Source organism: Gossypium hirsutum, chromosome D12 (assembly GCF_007990345.1).
Source record: "Gossypium hirsutum isolate 1008001.06 chromosome D12, Gossypium_hirsutum_v2.1, whole genome shotgun sequence".
In the NCBI taxonomy this organism is placed as follows: domain Eukaryota; kingdom Viridiplantae; phylum Streptophyta; class Magnoliopsida; order Malvales; family Malvaceae; genus Gossypium; species Gossypium hirsutum.
The window spans coordinates 10,022,067-10,039,519 of NC_053448.1; the positions used below are offsets into that span (position 1 = coordinate 10,022,067).

Below are 17,453 nucleotides of genomic sequence, written 5' to 3' on the forward strand. Positions count from 1 at the left end.
TCCATGCAATTAGCCTTGCAAACCGTCCATTATCTACTCAAATGGTATAATTTCCAATAAAGGAGGGTTTAATTGCACTATTGGTTCTTCAGTTATTTTAAATTTTAACTAAACAAGTTTATTTTCAATTTAATCCTAAACTAATTAGGACTAAATGAGAAAATAGCCCGAAATTTAGTGGATTTAATCATGCCACCACCGCTTGGACTTTTTGACCATGGTTTAATTACCATTTTGATCCTTTTACTATTTTAAATCTATAGCAATTAACTTTTACCTCTTTTACAATTTAATCATTTTACCTCAATTAAGCAATAAATCATCAAAATTACCGGACCCAAATTCAATTCACATGTAATACGACTCTATAAATATTTAATAAAAATATTTACAATTTTATATTACAGAAACAAGGTCCTAATACCTCGTTTTCAATAACCACTTAACTTTTGAACCAAATCACTTATACTAACTTTTAATTCAATTATTTAAAATCATCAAATCAAAATTCAATATAAAAATCGCTATTGACTCGTATAATTTAAATACTAATTATACGAACTTGCTAGTCAGATTTTTGGTCCCGAAACCACTGTTTTCGACACCACTGAAAAATGGGTTGTTGCAAATCACAACTATGTTTCTAACTTATGGGAGTCATCCGCTCTAATGCCCAAGACAAGACATCTTCCCAATTGGACTTGATAGACGACATATTAGTCTTTCAATCAGTTTGCTCATTTCCAATTAGACTAAGGACATGTTTAGGTTCATCTACAAATATAAGTTGTCTTTCCATATTACGATCCAACCACGTAATACCACTTAACATTAATTTAAACATTAGACAACCAGTGAGCCAATATTTTCTTCTATTTGCTCTGTATGAAAAAATCACATGAGGACATTATACAAAGTATATTAATGTAATCCATGAATTGTTTTATTAACTAATATGTTCGAAAAAATTACAAGTGTACATAAAGGAAAATACTACACTCAAGGCATCAAATCCAACACTAATCACTTTTGAATCATTTCTAAATAATTTTAAAATGTTTCTAGTGCCTCTAAATTGTCTTAAAGTTGATTCCTTGCATTTGTGTTGGTAATATATTTATATCGGTTATCAAGACAGGTAAGGAGTGTTACAATATCAATACTTAGCCTCCAAGTCTCAAGACATGAATTACAAGTTTCGAGACTTAGCCTTGTGAACGACTATAAACTACTAGTCTTTTGAATAGGTATTAATGCCTCCTTAGTAAGTATAGAGACTTGAGTTGCAGGGACACTTTCTCAACCTGCAATTAATGTCTCTAATGGCTATAAATCATTATCAATAGCTCCAAATGTTCACAAACTCTTTCCTTGATATAAATGCAAGTAAGACACTTAAAGACTTATGAGAGACATATCTAAACATCAAAGTTAAGAGGAAATGCTTCAAAATTATTTCCCACTTTTCTCTTGTACATGGTTTCAAAGTTCATATTGTAAAATCTTTTATCATTCGTATTTCATTTATTTAATAAGCTAAACTTTGTAAACACATACCTTCCTAAAAGCTTTATTGTTTACTTCATCATTATCACTAATTGTAAATTATGAGGGTTTTAGTTGAGTCAAAAAAAATATGAAGGGTTCTAGAATAAGTATAAAAGCTAGGGGAAATATTTTATCTAAGCCTTAAGAAAAATATAGTGTTGTAAGGGTTATGTCTTCTTCTTGAAAGGTATCAATTATAGTAGTGAATTGGGGAAAACTGAGGTAATAGAGGAGACAATCACTTTAAATCACTTATGCAACTTTTTTCTCCTTCTCTCAATTTTTTTTGGAAAAGTTTTTAGAATTCTTAAAATACCATTTCACGCATTTCGTTGGTGTTTTCAGGCCTAACATTAACTATAAAAAATGAAAGAGAAAATGGTAGCTTTGAGGGTGCTGCGATGGTGAAGAACAAAGACGGTCATATGACTTTCTATTATAAAAGATTTTATGTGTAGTCAAGACTTCAAGTTTTGTATACACATGAATAGGGAATTAGTATATGTAGGCTATTGTACAAGGAAAAGAAATGGAGAAATATTATCTTGAGAAGTTAAAAGCGAACTGAAACCTCATCTCTGTTACGAATGACATCAAGGAACTCATATAGGACATTGCAAAAGAATCATTCATGATTTGGAGGAGGTGAAAGATTGAACACAAAAAGCATCTGATATGAATTTTTTGTTTAAGTGGTCATGATCTTTTGTTTCTTTTTAAAAAGCTTTAATATGTAAAAAAATACTATCCATGTCAAAATAAAATCATAATAAATTTAAATATCTATGAGTAAGTGGAATTGCAACAAAAATTCAAAAATATATATATGAGTGGTAAAATTATTAAGATATTAATATGCTAGACTTGTTCGTACGAAAGAAACACTCACTAACCCTGTATCTCTTCGGAGAGCACACCCTAATTATGGAAAAAATCCCTAGATTTAGTTATAACATTTTAAAAATTTGAGCCTAATTTAAAATTGGAGCCATAGTTTTGTGATGATGGATGCAATTAACCTAGTGATACAACAGCAGAGCAAAAAGCTAAGTTGGAATGACACTACTTTTTCTTTCATTTAATCTCTTTAATTTTGTTTTCAAAATTTCACCGGCGGAGTGTTTGTGTGCCTTAATCTAAGTTCTCTTTTAATCCTTTTTCCTTGATTTGGTTTCCTCACAAATTTTTCTCTAATTTTTCTTGTTCTTCTCTGCAACTTTGTCAACCCTCAACTCCCTGCAACTTTCCAGAAAGGTAATAAATTTCCATTTCTCTGCTTTTATTTATTTGTTTTTGGACTTGGGTTTCTTGAGAAACTGACTGAAACCACTTCCATTTTTAGAGTACGCTAGATGGGTAAGTGATGATCTTTTTATTAATCTGTAGATAGGCTTTTGTTATTTTAACTTAATCATGATAATTGCAGAACAGAAAGAGAAATGGGTTCGATTTATTTGATTTGGAAATGAATTTTCTTGTTGAAATTGATACTGTCTCACGTTATTGTCTTTTTTTTTTCTTTGGAGGATCGCACTTTCATTATTCATTTCTTACATTCAATTCTCCACTAGCTATAATTAAGTAAAAAGAAAGAAAAAAAATACAGACCTTCAATGAAAATATTGGTTCGGAAGATTTACATCTGAAGAATATGTATATGTTAGTAGTTAGTGACTTGATGAAGAGGTTTGTATCCATTGAGTTGTATAAATTGTTATGTCATAAGTTTATGTGAAATTGCAATTACTGTCACTGAATTTGTACAATTAATTTATACCAAATGAGTTAGCTTTTGGTGTGCATGTATTAATTAAGACACATTTATACTAAATGTGGTTGTATTTATAAGCTGATTTCTTCCAGAGTTTGGTTAGAGAAGCATGAACAATATCGGTCTGAAACATAACATACCCATATGTTTCTTTAGCTTCAGTTGGAGAAAATGAGTTGAATTTGTATCAAGCTATGTAGGGTCTTTCACTGTAAAAATTTGCAAAGTTGTTCTGCAAACCAGCATGACAAACTTGAGAGAAAAAGTAGAATAAACTGCATTGAGTTAAATCCTAGAATGGGATTGTCTACTTTTGAAATAGAATGAAACCATCTCATTATCTTATTTGACAAAGATCCTGTTTGTTTTCTGTTTTGACTTTCTCTGACCTTATTTTTTTTGCTAATGATATTTGGTTTTGAATCAGAGCAGCTTACTGACCCTTGAAATGGATGCTGATATCCTTCACGAAGAAGGTGTTTCTGGTGATGAATTCAATAGTATGGAACTGGAGGCAGGATCAAGTAGAGCTGACATACTTGACGGGATATCATCTGGTGGAGAGGTGAATGAAGAATTTGGAAGGGCTAACGAGATTCTAACAAGAGTGGAGTTAGATTTAGCATGTTCCTCCGAGAAATTGGTTAACTTAAGTGTACTTACAATGCATTTGGCAACTAGGGAAACTGACTTCGAATCATTTATGTCAGAAAAAGACAATATGCAGGTTGAATCTATGGAGAAAGCTTTGGAATTTGATCTCTTATCAGGAATTTTAGATTCAGAGGTTAAAGAACTGAATAAATTTATGGAGCATCTTGAAACTTACATTATTAGTTCCGTGAAGCGATATCTTCATTTAAGCACTTGGGAGAAACTTTCTTCAAAATGGAGGAAAAGCTACTTGATTCTGAAGAATCCTTGAAGCAGTCACGAAATCAAGTCTCAGAAATTAAGATGCAGGCTGCTGATTTCCACAGGATTTTATCATGTCTTCATGGAAATGAAAACAGTAAGCTACAGCTCAGTTACTAACTTTATTTTGTTTTTATATTTTGCCACTGATGGAATTAAAGAACCAACAGTGGGCATATGCTTTAGAAGTTTTTAACATGGATTAGATATCTTTGTTTTAGAACCTGCTAATACCTATGTAAAAGAGTAGGGAGAATGACTTTGCTGATGTTACTCTGTCTTTGTTGCTGTACCACCAACATCTAAAAGATTATGTCCAAAAGAAGGAAAATCGATGCTAGTTTATGATAACTGAATGCTTTCAGAGCGTATTCTTATTTTTGACCAGTCTCATTCTGCTGTTTCTGGATAAAGTCAATGAAATATTATGAACATATATTTTGTGAAAGGACAAGGGATGAATAAGAAAAATATTTACTTTTATGTTCTTTTCCTAATATGCGCTTATTGCTAGGGAATGATGAAAATGGTGTGAATGTCTCTGAAGGTGATCGATTGTCTAGTGGTAATACAAAGATAAAAATGCAAACTATTGAACAGCAAAGGCATATTTTGAGAATGCTGGAGAAATCTTTGGCTCGGGAAATTGACCTGGAAAAGAAGTTTGCAGAATCTAGGCAAATTGAGGAGGAGCTGAAACCAAGGATATACACGTTAGAAGAAGGGATCGTCAGCATGGAGGAAGAGACGATGGATGTTAGTGAAAGGTTGTTTGAAGCACAGAATGCAGCGGTGGTGTTTATGGGGATTTCAAAGGAGCTATTGGGTCGACTTCAGCTTGCCCAGTTTAATTTGAATAACTCAACTCATCGAGAAACTGAGTTAAGATCAAAGCTTGAAGAATCCACAGTGAAGTTGAAAGCCAAAGAAAGTGCATTGCGGACGCTTCAAAGTAGTGATACTAGACTCAGTGATTTTGTTCAAGCACAGGTAGACACCTTAAAAGAAAAGTTGACTGAAGTTGAAAAAAAGTTTATTCTTGCTGATTCTGAGGCGTTCACTATGCGTGAGAAGGCAGATTCATTAGAGAAGCAACTGAAAGAGTCTGAATTGAACTTGTCAAATGCAAAAGCTTCTCTTGATGAAAGTCGGGAACAACATGATGCTTTATATTCTCTGATCAATACATTGGAAAATGATACTGCTGATTTGAAAGCGAAATTATTTGAAACTGAAAAAAGAGCACATAATGCTGAATCCAAATGCAAATTAATAGTTGAGACTAACACAGAACTTATTGAAGAGCTGAGTCTTCTTAAAGGCCAGGATCTTACATCTGAAAAGGTGGAGTTTCTTGAGATGCAATTGAAGGAATCTGAGATCCGGTTATTGAATGCTGTAGCTTCTGCTGAAGCTAGTCAGGAGAAGCAAAATATGTTGTATTCTACCATTGGAGATATGGAAAACCTAATTGAGGATCTAAAGCTGAAGGTTTCTAAAGCTGAAAATAGAGCTGACAGTGCAGAAGATAAGTGTATCATATTATCTGAAACTAATGCAGAGCTAAGTGAAGAATTGCGCTTCTTGAGGGGTAGACTGGGTTGCTTGGAGGCATCTCTAAATCAGGCTGAGGAAATGAAAATGGCAACTGCTAGGGACATAGGCATTCGTACCCAACTGATAGCAAATTTGCTCATGCAACTGGGCATGGAAAGAGAGCGCCTTCACCAGCAGGTATGCTTGCTTTACTTCCAACTTATCTTAGTCAGTTTTCATTTTCAATGTGGATTTCTAACTGAGATATGCCTTGTGTTGGCCATTCTATTCATCACTTCTATAGAGTCTTGAAAATGTAACCACCCCCCCCCCAAAAAAAAAAAAACAAATGTGGTTTGGACTATATTAAGAATGAAAATGACTGTAAAAGCTAAAAAGTATTGGTAACTATCTTACTTAGTTCACCTTAATCAGCTCAGTAAATTCAAATAATTTTTTTGGTTAATCTACCCAATGCTGCTTTAACCTTCATGAAACCTTTGTGAACTGCCCAATATAATGTGATGGCATGTGGAACTAGTTATTCCAAAAACGAACTAAAAATTCCAGAAATTTGTTTAACCTTTTGTGGATTTGGAAATATGAATAAGCATTTCGCCAATATACATTCCCTTCAGAGGCCATTTAAGAGTTTTTTATCAGATTTTACTTATTGTACCAAGTAAAGATTCGAATATGTCCGTTGAAGATAGAATTGGTTTTTGACAACCTTTAATTATTTTAGCACTCTACCTGAAATGCCTGTCTTGCTAAGCAGATATCTGGATTAGCCACGGAAAATAAAGTTTTGATAGTAAAGTTGAAGGAAACATACAAGGACCACTCTATTGTTCAGAGCCATGAGAATAAGGGAAATGTCAAAGATTTTTTGTTTTCAAAGCAAGACTCCACGGCTGCTTCTGCAAGAGAAACTAAGGAAGAAATAACCAAATCACCGGTCGGTGGTTCTGAGGTAGGGTTTTCCTAATTCATTTCTCATATCAGTTAGTGCAGGTGTTTAATATGTCCTTCCCATGAATTTGATTGCCATCTTATCCTTCATTGTTATAAAATACTCTTAGGGATGATACCTAGGTTGGACATAAATTGCTTCAAATATGTGAGTTTATGACCATTTATCTGCCTCATCTGTGAATTGGATTCTGTTATGATAGTATATAGTTGAGGAATGTGTTTATGGAAGAACTGGAATAAAGGTCCTAAACAGGCATATATTGCGTAAGGGTAGCAGCTTCTTAATTTCCTTTGCTCATCTATGATCTTATTAAGAGTTTCAAGCTGTTGATACTTAAGCTGGTATTTCTTGAGACAAATGATTTCAACTATGGCTATTTTTAGCAGTTTACTCGGCATTTTTGCTTCCTCTAGGATATGTGCAGCTTTTACATTTATGCTCATATACCATATGTGGTACTCGCTCAAATTCCATAGACTTTGAGGTACCCTTTCAAGCTTGCTGTACCCTCTTGCTTCATTTACCCTGAACTCTTCATGGTGTTGTTACTTAACAGCACTCTTTCTTTCTGTCTGTCTTGTCTTTTTCTTTTCTTCTTGTTATTGTCATTTTCAAGCCCGTCCAGAGAAGCTAGATGAAAAAGTATACTCTTTTACATTTGGGGGGATCCATTGATAGCATGGATCATATCTATTGAGATAATACTTGGTTCCTTTTGAAGGAGTCAAGCTTCTGGCCAAGAAGTATAGATGATCTTTTAAATGCACCTGCAGTAAGTAAAAAGATGGAAAGTAGAAAAAAGAGAGAATGAGAGGAAATAACACAAAAAACTAGAAGAAAGCTAGAACAGGAGGGAATTTTTCTCAAAGTCTGCATTGTATTCTCCTCAATTGGAAAACTAATTGACTATCTAGCCCTCCTAAAATTAGATTAAGTCCTATTTTCTTAGCTAGGTATGAGGCGGTGATCCTCTGTCAACAAATTCTTTTATTTGTTGGCTGTGTTTTGCAAAAGATTTCTATTTTGCAGAATTGATTGAAATTAAATATGTTGCTCTCAATTTTGTTGGTGTGATGTACCATTTCCAGCTGGACAAGACTACTGAATCAGTTGGTGAGTCCGAAGTGAAACCCACAGATGGCACTTCACAGTACGAGACTGTGAGGACAATAGATGCAAGATTGCTTAGCTTCAAGCACATTTCCTTGGCATTGCTCGTCTTGCTAGCTTCAACAGCAGCAGCTTATTATTTCCAGAAGCAGAAAAGCCCTTTTTATTGATGATATGTACTTTCATCCTTTCTGTTATTGAATCTTGACAAGGTTTTACTCGTTTTCTCTCCTATACCAAATCCTTTTGAAGTTATGAATCCGGTTTTCACCCAAGTTAAAATGGTACGAAAACTTTAGTATATGCAATCTTCTCTAAAATTTTGCTCGGATTATTGGTTTTTTTTTTTGGGGGGGGGGTTAGAATATGCGTGGTTTTGAAAATATTTTTGGGATGAGGTGCCGATGCGTAGATTGAAGACCTTCAAATGCATTGGAAGTTGTGCTGCAGTGAAAGAACAGTTTTTCATAGCTTTTCTTTATGTTCATTAAGACTGGTGGAAAAACATAGGGAATGAGCTGTGTTAGGAGGATTGTCTACTCTGGTGTTATAGATTTAATTGCAATGATGTGCTGATATGTAGATCATTGAAGGATTCTTCTTTTGCTTTTAACATAGTAATGTTTAATTCCTTTGCAGGTGTTTCCTTTTTCATTTTATAAGCTCCCAAATAATTTGAGTAATGGTGCCTTTGAAGTAGGCCTTTTTGGTGTGATTTTAAACTATCTATATATATATATATAGGCATAAGAAAAAGATTGAGCCGTTTATTTCATTACCATTTTCTTCAAGCAAAAAAATCTATATCATCCACGTAGCATCTCATTTCATCAGCTAAGATACCAAGCGTGTCATATATCTGTTTGCATCTTGGATGAGCCTTTTCGCCGACAAGGAATGCATGAACCTCGTCTTTTATTTCAATCCAACTACACCCAGGTTCCTTCTTGAGCTTATTATACCTCATTATTTTCCTCATATCCGAAACCTTCTCCCACATCCCGGCATCAGCATAAATATTTGATAGAAGAATATAGGCAGAAGAATCCTGAGGGTCCAATTGCAGAAGAGAATCCGCCACCTCTACATTCCCATGGATCTTGCAAGTGCTAAGCAGTGTTCTCCATATAACATCATCAGGTTCAAAAGGCATATCATTTATGAGGCTTAATGCCTCGTCAACTTGGCCCGCCCTTCCCATTATATCCACCATACACGAATAGTGCTCCAACTGAGGAGCTAAACCATAGTCACTTAACATCAAACCAAAATAATGCCATCCCTTTTCTACCAGCCCTATATGTGCACATGCTCGAAGGACTGAAACAAATGTTGCTTGATTTGGGGTGACATTCTTAACAATCATATCTTCAAAAATTTGAAGGGCCTCTTCTCCAAGGCCATGTTGGGCATACCCACAAATCATGGCATTCCATGTTACAAAATCCCGATTAGTTGCTTTCTCAAATATAAGCTTGGAATGATGCATGTTTCCACATTTTGAATACATATCCACAAGAGTGCTGCATATGTATGCATCCGATTGCAGTTCAAGCTTGATAATTTGAGCATGAATTTGCTCACCAAGTCCAACAGTAGCCAAATTAGCACAAGTATCAAGAACTGTTGCATAAGTGAAGTGATCTGGGTTTACCCCCATTCCCAACATCCGGGAAAAAAAATTCTGAGCCTCTTCACTTTCTTTCTGCAGAGAAAATCCCGAAATTATTGCATTCCAACAGACCATGGTTTGCTGCTCTATTCTGTCATGGATCTTATCTGCCTCTTCCATCATCCCACATTTGCAGTACATATCAACAAGAGCACTTGCAACAAATGAATGAAACTGATACGAGTCACAAAAGCCCAAATTCTTGAGGGCAAGGCCCAATAAGAAGATTCCAAGCCCAATCAAGAAATCCACCCATACTTAGTTGAAAATCAGGCCAAATTGTTAAAGTGGCCCAAGTTGTAAAGTTTTATTTTTATTTATTTATTTATTTTACTTAGTTTAAATGTTTATCCAAGAGTCCCAAATAAAAGACCCTTGGCCGAATTTCCATATTAAAATAATTAGGAGTTTTTTTTTAGTTTTAGTTTTAGTGTTCTAATTAAATTAGGAAAACATTTGAAAGGCCTATTTATATGGCTTGGCCAACCACTCTACATAACATTACAATTACATTAAAAATTTCAGATTTGATTTGAGTGAAAATTCTCTTTGAGTTCTTCAAGGATTTTCTCTTGAGTTTTCTTTAGAAGTTGTTTTAACAATCTTTTTGATTGTGGGAGCCATCTTCAACCTTCTTCTTGCCATTGATATTCTTTGGAGGGGAGATTAGAGCCGTTTGAAGGGAGTTGTGAGATCTTTCGAGATTTCAAGGCTTCTTAGGACTTATCTTTTAATTTCTTACTGTCAATTCTTTCTTTATTTCTACTTGTGCTGAATCATTATCTAATCTATTTTCTGTTCTTATTGTGTTTTCAGCCTTTTTCTATCTTAAGGAATCAGCCCAAAAATCCCCAAATTCTAGGGTTTTTCCATACTCTTTTTGGGTGAAATTAGATTGTCGAAATTTGGGGAAAACTATCTTGGTGTTCAATTGGGCAGAATCACAATCTCCTTGAGGGTTTCAAGAACCCTAACACTTATTTCTATTCTCAATTTGATTCTTTGCTGATTTGGGGATTTTATTTTAGATCTAAAAATTCAAAAATCTAATCTTTTAATTTTCTGTTTCGTTTCAGATCTAATTGTTTAGGGTTTTCATAGGAGTTTCTCGTGACTTGGCAACTCGATCTTGGTCCGCGCGCAACCCCGTATCATTTGGTATCAGATTTTGGGCGTTTTGGGTGTTCTTGGTTGATTTCTAAACTGATCTCTATTTTTTAAATTACAAACAGCAGTTTTACCCAGAAAAATTTTTGAAAAAAAATTCATTTGAGTGGGTAAACATTTTCTTATTGATCTGAAATTTTACATACATATTTTTGGCACTGTTATTGAATATACAAAAATATTTCCCGCAAAAAAATAAGTCGAAAAAGTCAAAAAATTAAAAAAAGACGAAATCCAATAAAAAATTTAAAAAAATATTCAGCGGGTTGAATTTGGTGCCCAAATTTTCCAGATCAAAAATTAAATATATAAGGACACTCCAGATTTAATTTCATGATTTTTGGAGATCGGGAACACCTCGAACGAAGTTGTCAAGTTACTCCGCAGTTTTTCGGGTTTTCTGTTTTCAGCAATTTTTATTGATTCTTAGCTGTAGGTTTTAATTTGTTTACCTTTATTCTTCCTTTACGTTATCTAACACCTTCTTGTTTCTTGTGTTAGTAGGATTTAAACGTGTGCACAACTTCTTCCTCGGTGCAACACGAATCAATTGGTGTCTCGTCAGTTTTTGGCATCCTAGTGCAAATTAGGATTCTTTGGTAGTTTGGTTCACACTCTCTAATTGGTTGATATAAACTCTGATAAAGAACTCACAAGATTGAATTTGACCTCATTGAGAATTTGAATTTTCTTTTTGAGTGATTAATGGTGAGGTTTGCTAACTTTTATTTTTGAGTGTTGAGTGTTTATTTTTTACAGGTTTTGAAGATGTCTAAAGGTGATAATAATGATGCACTTATGAAAGTCCAACAACAGTTAGATGGACATACTGCTGCAATCACACAAATAAATGCTACACTTCAAGCATTGAATACTACTTTGAATGAGGTACGAGTGAATCAAAAACATCAATATCGAGATCCAATTAAGGAAGATAGGGATAACCAACCCCAAAGGCGCGGCCCTCGACGTGTCACTAGAATGGATGATGATTTTCATGATCGTGGACAATCATCTTTGGCAAAACCAAGGAGCGAGCAGCAACGAGAACATCTCTTTCATACTCGCTGCCATGTACAAGGTAAGCTTTGTAGAGTTATTATTGATGGTGAAAGTTGCTCGAACATAGCCAGCACGACGATGGTGGAAAAGCTTTGCTTAACCACTACCAAGCATCCACAACCTTATCAACTACAAGGGCTTAGCAACGAAGGCCAATTTAGGGTCACTCAACAAGTGCGCATTGCCTTTTCTATCGGTAAGTATCAAGACGAAGTTGTGTGCGACGTAATGCCTATTCAAGCCTGCCATTTGTTGCTAGGAGAACCATGGCAACTGGATCGAAAAGTCACTCACGATGGTCGTACCAATAGGTATTCTTTCAAGCATCAAGGAAAGAAACTTACCTTAGTGCCGCTCACTCCGGAACAAGTCCATGAGGACCAAATCAAACTGAGAAATTCTGTTAAAACAAGTGAGGAAAAAGAAAAAGAGAATGAAAAAGAGCAAAAAGAGATTGAGAGTGAAAAGGAATGTGAAACAGAAAAGAAAATTGAAAAAGAAGTTGAAGAAAGAAGAGAAAATGAGTTAAAAAAAGAAACAAAAGAAAAAGACGAGGAAAGGCTAGTGAGGAATGTTTCCACTAACCAAGATATGAATTTTTCTTGTGTTGCTACTTTTCAGGTTCCCGAAAGATCGAAAGATAACTTTCAACTTCAATACCTCTCAAATGAAAGACGCTTTCATACGATCAACTTAAGCAAAGATGAAATCACACTACATGATCCCGAAGGTAAGCGAGGTAAGGAAATTTTAGAAACCGAGTCCAGTGCAGATTTGAAAATTATTGATAAAACTTTTGGTGACTTAGTTCTTAAAAGATCCCATCATTTTGATCCGATTAATTGTTACTCTTCGATTGTGGTTGATAAAGTCATTACGAAAAGAAGCGTGATTTGTTATTCTCTTGATTTACCTTGTGTAAAATCCTTGAATTTGTCCAAATCTGTTTTGGAGAATAAGGTAACGAAATTTGCCAAATTTGTTTTCAATTTATATTCTTGCCTTAAACAGTTTATGTGGTTGTACATGAAGTTTGAGTTCCATTTGACAAAGGTTAACTCAACAACGGAGATTCGACTACACTATGCCCCCGATGAACGAAGGTTTGTTTTAAATGAAAAAGGTAAAATCGACCCTTATTCTTTTGCTTATCGAGGTAAGATGCTTGAAACCTTTGAAACACTTTTGTACTCCTCGGATAGTGATAAAGATCGTGTTGATGAACACTTAGATCGAAACGTGCTTGACTGTCCTATTTTATTTATTGATGATCTATCTGTTTTGATGGTTGATAAAAAGATTCTTGTTTTTGATAATGCATGTGTGAGTGAATCTATAGACCGTCGATTAATGCATGGTATGATTATGCAACTCTGTGAACCATGTAAATCTTTTCAAATACCTACTTGTGACGATTATGTTTACCATTTGATTTATTACTCGCAATTTATTCATGGTTTGTGGGAACAATGTGAGACGACTGAATGCCTTAAAACATGTCCATCTTTGTTTCAAATATTTGACGAGGCAGTGGTGAGTAAATTAGATTGTTTGCATGGTAATCTGAATCTGTCCATTCACATGCGTTATACCTGTTCTGTTATGCTTATGATTGGACTACAAGCTTGTTTCCGTTGCTATTTACTATCTCATGGCTATTCTTTTCAGTGGACTCAATTGCCATTAGTCCCGTTCGATAGAGGAAAGTCGAGTTCATTTGATTTTTCAGATTCGAGGACGAATCTTTTTGAGGAAGGGGGGAATGATACGAGTCACAAAAGCCCAAATTCTTGAGGGCAAGGCCCAATAAGAAGATTCCAAGCCCAATCAAGAAATCCACCCATACTTAGTTGAAAATCAGGCCAAATTGTTAAAGTGGCCCAAGTTGTAAAGTTTTATTTTTATTTATTTATTTATTTTACTTAGTTTAAATGTTTATCCAAGAGTCCCAAATAAAAGACCCTTGGCCGAATTTCCATATTAAAATAATTAGGAGTTTTTTTTTAGTTTTAGTTTTAGTGTTCTAATTAAATTAGGAAAACATTTGAAAGGCCTATTTATATGGCTTGGCCAACCACTCTACATAACATTACAATTACATTAAAAATTTCAGATTTGATTTGAGTGAAAATTCTCTTTGAGTTCTTCAAGGATTTTCTCTTGAGTTTTCTTTAGAAGTTGTTTTAACAATCTTTTTGATTGTGGGAGCCATCTTCAACCTTCTTCTTGCCATTGATATTCTTTGGAGGGGAGATTAGAGCCGTTTGAAGGGAGTTGTGAGATCTTTCGAGATTTCAAGGCTTCTTAGGACTTATCTTTTAATTTCTTACTGTCAATTCTTTCTTTATTTCTACTTGTGCTGAATCATTATCTAATCTATTTTCTGTTCTTATTGTGTTTTCAGCCTTTTTCTATCTTAAGGAATCAGCCCAAAAATCCCCAAATTCTAGGGTTTTTCCATACTCTTTTTGGGTGAAATTAGATTGTCGAAATTTGGGGAAAACTATCTTGGTGTTCAATTGGGCAGAATCACAATCTCCTTGAGGGTTTCAAGAACCCTAACACTTATTTCTATTCTCAATTTGATTCTTTGCTGATTTGGGGATTTTATTTTAGATCTAAAAATTCAAAAATCTAATCTTTTAATTTTCTGTTTCGTTTCAGATCTAATTGTTTAGGGTTTTCATAGGAGTTTCTCGTGACTTGGCAACTCGATCTTGGTCCGCGCGCAACCCCGTATCAGAAACCCTATTCCAGATTTAATTATTCTATTGTGTACCTCCATGCCATAATTCAAGGCTTTTTTACCAGCACAAGCTTTTAAAACACTCCCGTAAGTGAACTCATCAGGCTCCATCCCAGAATGCAGCATGGAAACAAAATGAGAGAGTGTTGCCTCTTCATTTCCGTTCTGTTCATGTGCTGCAATAATTGCATTCCAAGAAATAGCATCCCTTCTCTCCATTTCATAGAAAATGCGACATGCTTCGGCTAAAGCTCCAGATTTACCATACATGTCGAGAATAGTATTGGCCACACAAATATTTGACTCACAAGTAGTTTTGACTGCTAAGGCATGTACTTGAACGCCCTCCAAATACCCTTTAATAACTGCACAAGCACTAAATGCTCCAGATAAACTTATTTCATCAAAACCAAGATCAGATTCGAGCAGATGTTGAAATAAATGCAAAGCTCGAATGGCCTGATCATCACTTTGGGCATAGCCAATTATTATGGCATTAAAAGACTGCAAATTGTGAATTGGAAACAAGTTAAATATCTTTTGAGCTTCAGTCATGCTACCGCATTTTGCGTACATATCTAATATTGCTGTTCCTACAATTAAATCCGATGCGAAATTCGTCTTCAAGGCATGACCATGCAACTGCCTACCTAACCTAAATGCAGAGAACCCGGCACACAACCTGAAAACACTAGCATAAGTTGACTGACTAAACCCAATACTTTCCCTTTGCATTTCTTTGAAAAATTCAACACCCTTAATGAACTTATCATTTTGAACACAACCTGCAATCGCAGCACTCCAAGAAACCCAATTCTTCTCGGGCATTTGATAAAAGAACTTAATTGAATCATCTAACCTCCTACATTTTCCATACATATCCACTAAAGCACTCCCTGTAACCACATCTTTATCAAAAGCAATCTTAACCGCGACACCGTGAACTTGTATCCCCGCATCAGCGTCTTCCAAAACAGCACAAGATTTTAAAACAACAGCAAAGGTTGTCCAATCAAACCCAACTCCTACCCTCCCCATTTCCACGAAAACCAAAATGGACTTCAAACATTCACCATTCTTCAGGTACCCGGAAATCAATGAATTCCACGAAATAACATCCTTTTGAGGCATATCATCAAAATATCTCTTAGCAATTCCCATCATCCCATTACTAGCATTCCCGAAAACCATTGCATTCCACGACACGACATCTCGTTGAGGCATTTTATCAAACACTTTATTAGCATACCCCAAATCTCCACATTTTACGTACAACTGGATCAAACAATTGGCAACAAAGACAGTTGGGACAAACCCAGATACTATCATTTGACAATGGGCTTGTTTGCCTGGATTTAACGATGTTTGATTTGAACATTCTTGGAAAATGTGGGAAAATGTTTTTTTCTTTCTGGGTGTTGGTTGCCTTGTTGTTAGAGTTGAAACCGAGATAGCTTTAAAGAGATGTGTTTTGGATGAGGGATGAGAAAAGAGGAGTTTCGGGAAGTTGAAGTAAGAAATTTTATATGCCATTTAAAACCTTTTGTTGTTGTCATGCTTTGGCGGGTGTCTTTTTCGACTCTCGAGTATTATGCAACTTCCGTTTCAAGTTTCAGCTAGAACTTGCAAGGGTTGTGGAGGAGGCAAACGCGCACACTCGAATCTTTTTCTTTTTTTTTTTTTTTCTCAGGGCTCGGGTTTTTTGTGAATTCCTATCTTATTTTAAGAGGAGTAGTATCTCGTATAAAATATATAGGAATCGAGAAAATCAAAGTTGCAACTGTTTCTCTTTCTTATTTATTTAAAATAATTTTGTTTCATCCTTTTTTTTATTGATTTTAGAATTATCTATTCCTTGTAAATTAGTCCTAAATGTTATTAGGATGAATGAGACAAAAACTTCAGCGGTCTTAAAATTTGTCATTTGTATTTCGGGATTGATTCTCTTTTAAATTTAATTTTTTAAAAGTTGTACTAGTACTTTATATGTTAAAAGAATATCTTAGAAACATTTTAAGTGATCTGTTGAATATCAATTTAACTGGGTCATCTGTAAAGAAATTAGAGTTAGTACTTTAGATCCAGGAAATATTTATGGGTATGAATTTGAAGAATCAAAGATTGTAAAATGTTTTTATCGGTTAAAAAAACCATAAAATTTGAGTAGAAATTAAAATGTATTGGACACAAGCTTGTTTCTATAGTTCCTAATAAGGAGTCATTAAACATAACGTGTTTTTGGTCTCATTTTTTAGTAAAAAAAAGAAGAAGAAGAATATTTATGGTAGAAATTCTTAAGTAAGTGATCTATAAATAAATAGTAGTATAAGAAATTGTGAACGTTTTTAGAGAAAACCGTCAGACATGAAAACACAGAGGATTATTAGTAGGAGTATAGGGTTAAGTTAAAAACTCAATATCGAGTTCAGAAACTAAATTGAATAAGTTAGAAAAATATAGATACTAAAGTACAATTATCCTATTTTATTTTAATGGAAAGGACTTAATGGCAATTTTTCCATTACTTAAAAGGGAGAAAGATGTTTTTTTTCTCCCGAGATTCTTTCTTATATTCTTTTTTCAAGAATTTAGGTAGCCACTGATCGGAATTTCACTATACTTTTCGAAACTCTGTTGGCTTAATTTTTTTCTTTTTTATCTGCAACATGGTGGAGGATTGTTTCTAACGAAGATATCAACATTTAGGTCATTTGATTCAATTTTGCTTGGTTTTCTGATTTTACCTGAAAAAAAAATCAAAAACACTATTTTGGACTAATTATAGAGAGGTCCTGAATTTAGTAAAAAAAATGTCACATGTCAACCACTCAATGGCCTAATGTGTGATGCTAACAATCCGTTAGTGGATTAACGAAGCTTTTAAGGGCAGTGTCTAATTTAAACAATTATTTTAATTAGAGTGACTAAATTGAGAAAAAAATTTAGAGTG

The 17,453-nt window shown here is 34.5% G+C and overlaps 2 protein-coding genes across 2 annotated transcripts; one reads left to right on the plus strand and one right to left on the minus strand.

Annotated features, from left to right (window-relative positions):
• The first annotated feature begins 2,399 nt into the window (after window positions 1-2,399).
• LOC107945770 (WPP domain-interacting tail-anchored protein 1) lies at window positions 2,400-8,510 on the plus strand. Its single transcript, XM_016879887.2, is given in 6 exon segments — window positions 2,400-2,802; window positions 3,752-4,155; window positions 4,158-4,331; window positions 4,749-5,968; window positions 6,549-6,743; window positions 7,835-8,510. Coding segments are annotated over 5 exon segments (2,169 nt in total). The 5' UTR covers window positions 2,400-2,802; window positions 3,752-3,767; the 3' UTR covers window positions 8,027-8,510.
• A 93-nt stretch (window positions 8,511-8,603) lies between these two features.
• Window positions 8,604-16,288, minus strand: LOC107945771 (pentatricopeptide repeat-containing protein At3g02330, mitochondrial). Its single transcript, XM_016879891.2, has 3 exons — window positions 14,505-16,288; window position 14,321; window positions 8,604-9,702 (listed from the first exon to the last, which is right to left on the minus strand). Exons 1-3 carry the CDS (start codon window positions 16,034-16,036, stop codon window positions 8,644-8,646), a joined length of 2,592 nt encoding a protein of 863 aa, XP_016735380.2. The 5' UTR covers window positions 16,037-16,288; the 3' UTR covers window positions 8,604-8,643.
• Between the last annotated feature and the right edge of the window lie 1,165 nt (window positions 16,289-17,453).